General features: G+C 35.1%; 1 protein-coding gene across 5 annotated transcripts; it reads left to right on the top strand.

Annotated features, from left to right (window-relative positions):
* The first annotated feature begins 3,182 nt into the window (after nt 1-3,182).
* Nucleotides 3,183-9,227, top strand: LOC133788820 (protein FAR1-RELATED SEQUENCE 3). Of its 5 annotated transcripts, none has more exons than XR_009873388.1 (7): nt 3,183-3,334; nt 3,880-6,223; nt 6,307-6,396; nt 7,239-7,388; nt 8,280-8,396; nt 8,622-8,830; nt 8,924-9,227. XR_009873388.1 is itself a non-coding variant. In XM_062226425.1 (6 exons), the coding sequence occupies exons 2-6, from the start codon at nt 3,983-3,985 to the stop codon at nt 8,664-8,666; spliced, it is 2,643 nt and encodes an 880-aa protein (XP_062082409.1). In that variant the 5' UTR covers nt 3,183-3,334; nt 3,880-3,982; the 3' UTR covers nt 8,667-9,227. The 5 variants fall into 5 exon arrangements, 2 of the variants coding, with proteins under 2 accessions (XP_062082409.1, XP_062082410.1); XR_009873389.1 differs by adding an exon at nt 7,473-7,518 and having other exon boundaries at nt 8,622-9,227; XM_062226425.1 differs by having other exon boundaries at nt 8,622-9,227.
* Nucleotides 9,228-10,609: the final 1,382 nt, after the last annotated feature.

Genomic DNA, 10,609 nt, shown 5'->3' with positions numbered 1-10,609 from the left:
CACAGTCCATCTGATCTTGAGTATAGATTTATAAATCACAACTCTAAGTGGATTAGGCTATTACCGACAATCGGGGCTGAACCACTATAAAAATCTCGTGTTCTTTACTTTTCTTGTTTATACCGTCTGTTGTCGTTTTTATTTCTCTTGAAGGCTTGTCGTTATTGACGTTCTCACGTCGTTGGCTAAAAACGCAGTCAACACATAAATTCTTGAGTACTCTTGAATCCATTCTTCTGCAAACTGTTCCAAAGAGATGAGTGGCGTCGTACCCCAACCGTAAGAGCCATCGTCTTTCCTTTATCTCCAACCATCTTGGCCCCCGCAACTGCTCGCATGAATCGTTGGACATACCCCTTCAGGGTTTCTCCTTCCTTCTGGCGTATCTCAACAAGCTGATTGGCCTCAGTCGGATGTACTCGACCAGCATAGAATTGTCCATAAAACTCCTTTACAAACATTTCCCAAGAAACTATACTGGCCGGAGGGAACTTGAAAAACCACTCTTGGGCAGTCTCAGATAGAGTGGCAGGAAAAATTCTGCACTGGGCATCGTCTGACACCTTTTGGATGTCCATCTGTATCTCGAATTTGTTAACGCAAGATACAGGATCTTCTAATCCAATGAAGTTGGGTAAGACCGGCATCTTTAATTTGCTTGGAGTCTCTGCCATCGCTATTCTTTGCACAAATGGAGTGCCCTTTCTCCGATCAAATTCTATATGGGATGTCCGGTTCCCACCTAGCTGATGGACGACCTGATTTAATGCATCGAGCTAGGCCTATACAACATCTGGTACTGTTGGAGCGACCGACACTGGGGGGAAGTACTCGTCGTGTCTTTCCTTTCGATCATTGAGGACATGCCTCAGATCTTCCTCCCTACGTCTTTGCTCGCTCGCGCCCAGTCAGTCAAAGATGTTGGGTTGTTTAGGTTGCCCCCCAGCATTTTGGCTTATTGGTCGGTTCTCCCTTGGTGGAGGGTTCTGCTCTTCACCCCTCTCTTCTTGCCGCCTACTAGCATTCCTTCTACCAGAATCTGCCTCATTATAATCATGGCCATCTCTAAATTGTGACCGATGATGGTGTGACCTGTTGTTCGCACTATTTCCCTCTCTCCTTGCTGAAATGTCCCGATAGGTAGGTGGAGGCCTGTGTTGGTCGGTAGGTCCCCGGGCATTATTATGCCGTGGGGGTCCCCTGACCGCAAAGCCTGATTCCACCTGCCTTCTACTCGCAGAAGGACGCTGTCCTCTGCTCTAGGGGTTTTGTTCCTCAGCCGTCTGGAGTCTAGGGCTTCTAGGATGCTGTCCGGTCCTATTCTGCCTCTGCTGCTGGGGATTATCTTGACCAGCACGAGAGGGTGGTTGCTGTTCATGATCCTGGAACGACCTCTCCTGTTGAGCAGCAGGGGGTTGCTCCGACCTCTGAGGGTTTGCCAGTTGTGGCAGATTGTGGTAATGTTGAGGATGATCTGATTGTTGATTTTACTGTGGTTGAGTACTAGGTGGCTGATCCGATTGGGAAGCAAGTGCAGGCTGTCCTCGGGCCAATTGAATGGCTACCTCCAGGGCGGCAGTGGCATCCCTCTGTCGGCGGTCCATGTCAGCCTGCCGCTCATTCAGCTCTTGGCGCTGCCTATCAATCTCCATCTGCTGCAACACCATTGTTTCAGCCACATTCTCTTGATTAGCCCTCAAATTGGCTAATTCTTCTTGCAGCACAATCAAAGTCGTTCTCAAAGTCTCAGCATCCATTTCCTCCTCTTCCAATTTCACTTGCGATTCATCCTCAGCCACATTTTGTGGAGGAGGTTGGGTTGGCGCATTCCCAAAGGTTTGCCCAATTTTCCTAATTGTTTTCGCCATTTTTCTTCTTGGAGGTCTTGAGTTCAAGCTCTCAATGAAAGCACCAAAATGTTGACCCTTGATTTGGTCAACGACACAGAGTCAAGTAAAACGACAAAAATGAGATGAATTCAAGCCAAAAAGATAAATGACACACAGATTTATACTGGTTCAGCCTTAAAGATAGTAATGACCTACGTCCACTTAGTATTCTTATAAATGTAGAATTTCAAAACCTATAATCAATGAACTAGGGTTCACGAGTTTCACAAGCTTGGGGATGATTACAAGTCTAGTGGATAAAAACACTAATTTTTTTTCGGTCTCTAAAAAAAACCCTCTCATGAGCCCTTAGAGTCTTATTTATAGGCTCAAGGAGTTTCTTATGGGCCGATGGGCCTTGATCACAATTAATATAAGCAAATCTGAATAATAATGGAAATTACAACTATTACATAAATGTGATATTACATATCTATAGAAAGTATCTGAAATACTGCGACCAGTCTGGTCGCCTATGAAATATGTCTTCTACCGTACACATTCTCTTCTGGTCGATGGTCGACCAGAACGCAACCATCCAAACAGCCACGTGCACCCCACGTGCGCTGTACTACTGCCACGTCATCCATTGAATCTTTTTGGGTAAACATATATATATATAAATATTAGACCTACTTTATAAACTTGCTTTTAATATGGCCAATGCATACTGTTATGTTATCAGTAATGAATCTATTTCAACCAAAATATATTTGTAATCATAACAAAATTTAACTCTTAGAATATATTTGTGTCAAATTTGACATAAAATATTACATGAAATATATTCGGATCAAATTTGACATAAAATATAACATGAAATATATTTAGATCAACATTAAATAATTACATTTTTATTTAGTTTTATGCCATTATTATTTTATTGTATTATTATTCTTACTATAGCATTAAATGTAAATGTAGATTTTTTTTTATATAGATTTTTTTTATATATTTTCAATAAATATAACATAATCATTTTTTGAATATTTAATTTTGCATCAATTTTATACTGAAGCATAATTATAAAACTTTGACTTTTTTTTTTATTGTGTTTAGCACAATTTTCTTATATATTATTACTTTTTAGAAAGCATCATCATTTGAAAAAATAAATATATTTGTAAAAAAAAATGCAAAGGAAGAGTTAGAGTCTACATCACCAAAACACTAGGTGTGATAGGGCCCACTGTCCAAAACGAGTTCATCGTAATCTGATAAAGTAGGAGGGGTTTGTTATAGATGAATCTCCACGGTCCATCTAAATCGAACGGCTCACGTTACGCGTGTCTACTTATGTCATCCGGAATCCACAAGACACCGTGCTCTTTCTCTCTCGCTCCTCTCTTTCTCTCTCCTCTCCGACTCTGTAATCGCTCCGCTCGGCGGTGATGGTCATGGTGGAGCGACCCACTGAACGACGTCGCTTCGGTCTTACTCTGCAGGTACCGCTTTCTTCTTCTTCATACTTCCAGAATTCCAATTGCGATTGCTTAAAAACCCTAGAATTTCTATTATACTTTCGAAACCCTATGATTAAATCAAACCTTAGCTGCATAGTGGTGCACTTATGCTACTCTTAGGGAGAGTGAAAATTCTATGTTGACAGTTCAAGCTTCATGTGAATTTCCCATTGAGCTTTTGTACAAGCAAGCTTAGTGTATGCTGGTTTAACTCTATTTATATATATATATATTTTAATTTTTAAATTGATAAAGGAGTATGTATAGTGAGTTTAAAAGGCAATAGTTTTATGTGAAGCTTATTTTTGCTTTTAATGTTCATTATTATTCTCTATTTTTTTGACAGCAACTTCTTTGCACTTAATCGGTTTTGCTTTTTTTTTCCTTTCTCTAGTTTAATTATTTAACTGTCGTAATAGAGTTTTATGGGTATTGCTTTATTTGTTAAGCTGTTAAACCGTTTTGGTGGTAGTTGAACCTTATAAAGAGAATTGTTGATAAGTTTGGTGGTTGGGTTTCTGTTGCAGATTGAATCTACATTTACTTTAATAGAGTAAAATATGGGGTGGTCTGCCTCTTAGTTGACTGAAAAAGTAAAAACAAGATCTTTACATTGCACGGTGAATAGCTATGGATGTTGAAGTGATTGAAGTGGAAGGTATGAGTCATCGGGCAATGGCGAATGATGGAGATGCCGAACCCAATGCGAGTAGAGACACTGATACTGCTGAAAACATCATAGTTCATGATGATGACGATGGAATTGGCGAGCCTTATTTGGGAATGGAATTTGATTCTGAGGATGCCGCCAAAATTTTTTATGATGAGTATGCAATGCATGTTGGTTTTAACTCTAAAGTTGCTCCATCTAGTCGTTCAAAATTTGATGGGTTGATCAATATTCGGGAATTTGTATGTGGCAAAGATGGGGTAAAAAGAAGGCAGGCCGATAGTTGTGAAGCAATGCTTAAGGTAGAATTAAAAGGTCAAGGTAAGTGGGTTGTAACAAAGTTTGTGAAGGAGCACAACCATTCATTGGTTAATCCCAATAAAGTTCATTATATTCGGCCACGTAGGCATTTTGCGGGTACTGCAAAGACTGTGGCTGAAGCTTACCAAGGGGCAGGGACTGTTCCTAGTGGCGTTATGTTTGTATCAATGGATGGAAATCGTTCCTCTGCAGAGAGAAATAGTGGAGTTAGGAATAGTCCTACAGAGTTCAACCGGTCAGCAAAGAATTCTGCAACCATGAATTATGCTTTTAATCCCTGCAATCGGAAAAGGACGCTTGGGAGGGATGCTCAGAATTTGCTGGAATATTTCAAGAAAATGCAGGCTGAGAACCCTGGTTTTTTCTATGCAATACAACTTGATGAAGAGAATCGCATGACTAATGTATTCTGGGCAGATGCAAGGTCAAGAACTGCTTACAGTCATTTTGGTGATGCAGTAACTCTGGATACGACTTATAGAGTAAATCAGTACAGGGTGCCCTTTGCTCCATTTACAGGGGTAAACCATCATGGTCAGACAGTTTTGTTTGGTTGTGCATTACTTCTAGACGAGTCAGAAGCTACTTTTACATGGCTTTTTAAGACATTTCTTACAGCAATGAATGATTGCCCACCTGCGTCTATTACCACTGATCAAGACAGAGCGATGCAGACTGCAGTTGCTAATGTTTTTCCAGAATCTCGTCATTGTATTAGCAAGTGGCATGTTTTAAGAGAAGGGCAGGAGAAGTTGGCTCATGTTTGTCATGCTCATCCAAATTTTCAATCAGAACTCTATAACTGTATCAATTTGACTGAAACTATAGAGGAGTTTGAATCATCTTGGAATTTTATCCTTGATAAATATGATCTCAGGAGAAATGATTGGCTGTTGACATTGTATAATGCCCGTGATAAATGGGTCCCTGTCTATTTTCGAGATTCTTTTTTTGCTGCAATATCTTCAAATCCAGGATATGATGGTTCCTTCTTTGAAGGTTATGTGAATCAACAGACAACCTTACCAATGTTCTTTAGGCAATATGAAAGAGCTTTAGAAAACTGTTTTGAGAAGGAAATAGAAGCTGATTTTGATACAATTTGCAACACGCCAGTGTTGAGGACACCATCTCCTATGGAAAAACAGGCAGCAAATCTGTATACACGGAAAATTTTCACAAAATTTCAAGAAGAGCTAGTTGAAACTTTTGTGTACACTGCAAACAGAATTGAGGGTGATGGAGCTATTAGTACTTTCAGAGTTGCTAAATTTGAGGACGACAATAAAGCTTATCTTGTCACTCTGAACTATCCTGAGATGAAAGCTAACTGTAGTTGTCAAATGTTTGAGTATTCAGGCATTCTTTGTAGACATGTTTTGACTGTTTTCACTGTAACAAATGTACTTACATTGCCTTCGCCTTACATTTTAAAACGTTGGACGAGAAATGCAAAGAGTGGAGCTGGCTTAGATGAACGAAGTAGTGACTCACATGCTCAGGAGTCTCTAACATTACGGTACAATAATTTATGTCGGGAAGCCATTAGATATGCTGAAGAAGGTGCTACTGCTACAGAAACTTACAATGCAGCAATGACTGCCCTGAGAGATGGTGGGAAGAAAATTGTTATTGCTAAGAAAAATGTTGCTAAAGTTGCACCTCCTAGTGCTCAGGTTAGTGGGACTAGTTATGATGATAGGAGAAATTCTACTTTAACTTCAGATTCAACTCCATTGTTATGGCCACGCCATGACGAAGTGTTAAGACGATTTAATCTTAATGATGCTGGTGCTCCTGTGCAAACTGTTGCTGATTTGAATTTGCCACGCATGGCCCCAGTTTCTCTTCACAGAGATGATGGTACTCCTGAAAATATGGTATGGAAATAAATTATTTGCTTTGTTATTTCTAATATATTTGATTTGATTAGAAATGTGTGCTTTTGTTTATTTCTGTGTAGGTTGTACTTCCTTGTCTAAAGTCAATGACTTGGGTGATGGAAAATAAGAATTCAACACCAGGGAATAGAGTTGCTGTCATTAACCTGAAGGTATTGCACATTTGATGTAGTAAAACTTTGAAACAAGGAATATTTGTATCAAATGAATCTCATCAAGTTGCTTGGTCCACTGTCCAGGGTTGATTGCCCAGATATCAGTTCATTTATTATTATTATAAGGATATATACCGTTTTTCCTCTTTATGTTTTGCTTAAATATCTACTTACAGCTCTATGGTTTTACTAATATCAACTTACACTCATGGTTTACCAAATAGTACGAAATACCATATTGAACAAATTTTTGGTAAGAAATAAATTATAATAAGATAATTTTATATATTACTTTTAAAAGAGTTTATTTAAATAAAAAATATAAAAAATGTTATTTTACTTTTAAATAAAGTTTTATTATTGTGTTCTAAAAAATTATTTGTTACTAAGCAATTTTTTAAACTATTTAAATATCTATTTTATTTTTATTTTAAAATAAATAATTTTTAAAGGGCTTTAAAATAATTTTTTATTTCAAAAGTGAAATAATATTTTATAAAAATAATATTTTTATTTAAATAAAATATATTTTAAATTTTTTTTTATAAAATGTTAGAAAATATAAAATAAAATCAAGTAAATATCAGTGGTGTTGTTTTCTTATTAAGATTAATTTTGACCAAAATTAAGCTCAAGGAGTATTTAGTACTTTTTGGTAAAATACAATGGTATAATTTGGGTATTATTGAGGAAGTAGGTATTTAAGCAAAAGCAAATCACATTGCTAAAATGAAATATATTCTTTTTTTTTTTTTTTTTAAATAATAGTGTATCTACAATTTATGTATCAACAGGTCTGGAACTTTTTATTTATTTATTTCAATTGTTTAATACTACAGTTGCAAGATTATAGCAGAACTCCATCAGCAGAGTCAGAGGTTAAGTTTCAACTTTCAAGAGTATCATTAGAACCCATGCTGAGGTCTATGGCCTACATAAGTGAACAGCTATCAACGCCAGCTAATAAGGTTGCTGTCATCAATTTGAAGGTAAATAATAGACCTTTCCATCATGCTTCTTGTCTATGAGCTATTTTCTGAAATCTTATATTGTCCATGTTCATTTTCCTTCAGTTTTCTTGAGTGGGTGGGATTATGGAAGCAAGGAATTTTATACCAGGTTTATTGTATCAAAAGTGATCCTTTGTGTAACTGATTTTTGTTGTTGTGTGTAAGCATATGCATTTGGGTCTCTGTATCTTTAAGAATTTAAGTAGGTAACTTTTGTCTGTCTTAGCATTATAATGAGATAGCTCGATACATTTATGTTTTGAGTGGACCCTAAGTGACAGATTTCATGGTAGATATTCTTACTTAAATTGGATAAACACAGTTAGCAAATAATTTATACTTGTATTTGCACCTATAGTCTTTAGAAAAGGACTACCAAGTGCTAATGTATATCCAAGTGAGATGCTTAATTGAAAAGGTTTTGGGATCACAACCAACTGGATAAAAATGCTATCTTCTATGTGACTGCTTTTGAATGTAAAGTCGTCATTCATTCCCTTTGGAAAGGAAAAGGCTTTCTTTTCAAGCTATCCATTGAAAACACTGTTTGTATGCATGCGTGATGCCTGGAAATCCCCACCTAAAATGAGGATATTTGCCACATGCCAGGTCAACAGAAATGCATTTCTTCAGTAATTTTGTGCTATACATTTCAATGCATTTTTATAGGTTGTGTACTCATCATTAGGTATGCCTGTCTTTCCCCTTTACTTCTTGGAAACAAAATATGATAGCTTGCCCCCCATATTTTTCTTTATGAAATAATTGATGGCAGTCTCATTATTTATAAGAGGTACCTTATGATTCTTTGAACCATTGTACATATCTGTACTGGTTGTTCATTCTATAATTAAACCCCTGCTTCTTCAGCTTCAAGACACTGAAACAACTTCAGGGGAGTCGGAGGTTAAATTTCAGGTGTCCAAGGATACATTAGGTGCCATGCTGAGATCAATGGCCTATATTCGTGAGCAGCTCTCAAATCCTGTAAGCAATTTCTCCCTTGTGTTTTATTGACATTTTTTGTTTTTGGTGAAGGGATGACAAATAGTTTTTTTTTTCCAAAAAAATTGGATTCAAATTTATTCTAGACCACTTATTCTACATATGCATGATGCTGTCCAGGTATCTTTTATGATAATATTTATTTTATGAATCAGTCACATTTTGGTTTCTGTTTTGTTTTAATCATAAGAATTTCCATTTTAACAGGCTGACATACCTCCAGAACCACTACTGAAGAAGCAGAGGAAGTGACTACATTGTAATTGTTTGCCTCCGATATAGAATCTGGCCCGATCACCCCAGTGTATGTGACCACGTAACTCTTTTGGAGACAAAAATGTTCTGATCAGGTTGGGGATGCTCATGTACCGTCATCTTTATATTGGGTAGCTGGTAGCCGCTCCTTTCCTTTCACAGTAAGCCTTTTTTTAGCATATTTGTACATGTAGCGTATCAAACTTGAGGAACCAAAGCATGACAGAGATTTCATAGTTGGTAATATGGCACAGATTTGAATGAAAGCCCAGAATTAGACATTGCCTTAAAAAAGTAGCAGGGTTAATTCTTCTTCCATCTCGAATGTGAGAAGATTCTGCAGCTTTTCACTTTGTGCAAACATTGCAGAGTGGGAAGCAAAGAGATTGAAAGGCCAGTGGGAGTGAGGTGAGCGGGGAAAGTTGATCAAGATCTGGCTGGCATTAGAGTTGTGAGAGGTGATTCAGTGTCTTGTATATTCTTCTTATTGTCATAATGACATTTGTAGATATTTTGTTAACAAATAAGATCCATAAAAAACCAAGTAGTGTTGAAATATTCCTGTCATGTCTTGATCTTTTTATGTTTCCATAATTTTAATTTCTATGATAGTTGGTCATAAAACCAAACACTCCATGCACTATTTAGCAAATCCGACACAAGTCCATTTGTAACAATTTGGATGTTAGAATGGACTAATCATGTTTAGGGATATTGACAGCATAAATACCTAAGTTTATGCTAATATTGTATTTAAATATTTAATTTATTTTTTTGACGACATAAATAGATAACGTTTATTTTTTGTTGCAACTATTACTTTTTCTCATAATAGGAAAATACAAAACTTTTTAATTAGGGATATTGGTGGCATTAATAAATAAGTTTATATAATTGTTGTACTTAAATACTTAACTTTTAATATTTTTAGCATAAATAATAAATATTAAAAAAAAAACACTATTTTTTTTATTATTTATGCTACAAAAATTAGAAACTAGGTATTTAAGTGCAATTGATACATAAACTTAAGTATTTATAGTGTCAATATTCATATTTAAAATTTTTTGTATTTGTCACTTAATGGGAAAAAGTAATAGTTGCAATAAAAAATAAACGTTGGGTATTTATACCGTCAAAAAAATAAGATAAGTATTTAAATGCAACAGAAGCATGAACTTAAGTATTTATGCTACCAATATCCCTATTGTTTATAACACCAATTTGTAACTATAAATAGGTACCCAATTCAACATATGTTACTATTAATAGTAGGGGTATTATATATGCACCCAAATAATTTATAATTACACCCCACTACTAAGTTTACTCTTTTTTATTTATCAAAATATTATTTTTTATATACACACCTATTTGTATTTACCAAATGGGTTTTATTTGAAAAATAATATAACCCAAGTTTATTAAAAAATTTAGGGTTATTTTCAACTATGGTCCTTATTTTTTACACTTTGTAATACTTAGGTCACAAAAATTGATTTTGTATTAGGTTCCTAATCTTTTCAAATCGTACCATTTAGGTCCTTAAATACTATTTTTGTTTATTTTTTATTTGAAAATACATAAAAAAAAATATAAAATAAATGGTGGATTATTCTTAAAATATTTGGACATTTAATTTATGACAATAACAAACATGACATAAGAAAAAATTATTTTCATGGTATTTTTAAAAATATTTAATATTTTTTATAAATTAAATAAATGTTTTATTTAAAAAAAATAGTCTTACCTACATCTTTATTTTATAATTAATATTAATAACTATGTTATCTCAATTATCTTAATATTATTAATTTTTATTATGTTTATACTTTTTTATTTCGTACATTCTTTTTAAAACTTAATGATAGTTTATATAAAATTATTTATGTGTATGTATGTATATATATATATGATTAGTTATAAGTTGTATTATA

Source organism: Humulus lupulus, chromosome 7, assembly GCF_963169125.1.
Source record: "Humulus lupulus chromosome 7, drHumLupu1.1, whole genome shotgun sequence".
NCBI classification, from domain to species: Eukaryota; Viridiplantae; Streptophyta; class Magnoliopsida; order Rosales; family Cannabaceae; genus Humulus; species Humulus lupulus.
The sequence above is the reverse complement of the archived record's forward strand: the minus strand, read 5'-3'. Positions and strand labels throughout refer to the sequence as shown.

Bases quoted from the DNA above. Each gene is read 5' to 3' on its own strand.
- LOC133788820 (XM_062226425.1), top strand. From the start codon at position 3,983: ATGGATGTTGAAGTGATTGAAGTGGAAGGTATGAGTCATCGGGCAATG. The intron at 6,224-6,306 runs GTATGGAAATAA...ATTTCTGTGTAG, and splicing joins ATGGTACTCCTGAAAATATG to GTTGTACTTCCTTGTCTAAA. The intron at 7,389-8,279 runs GTAAATAATAGA...CTGCTTCTTCAG, and splicing joins TTGCTGTCATCAATTTGAAG to CTTCAAGACACTGAAACAAC.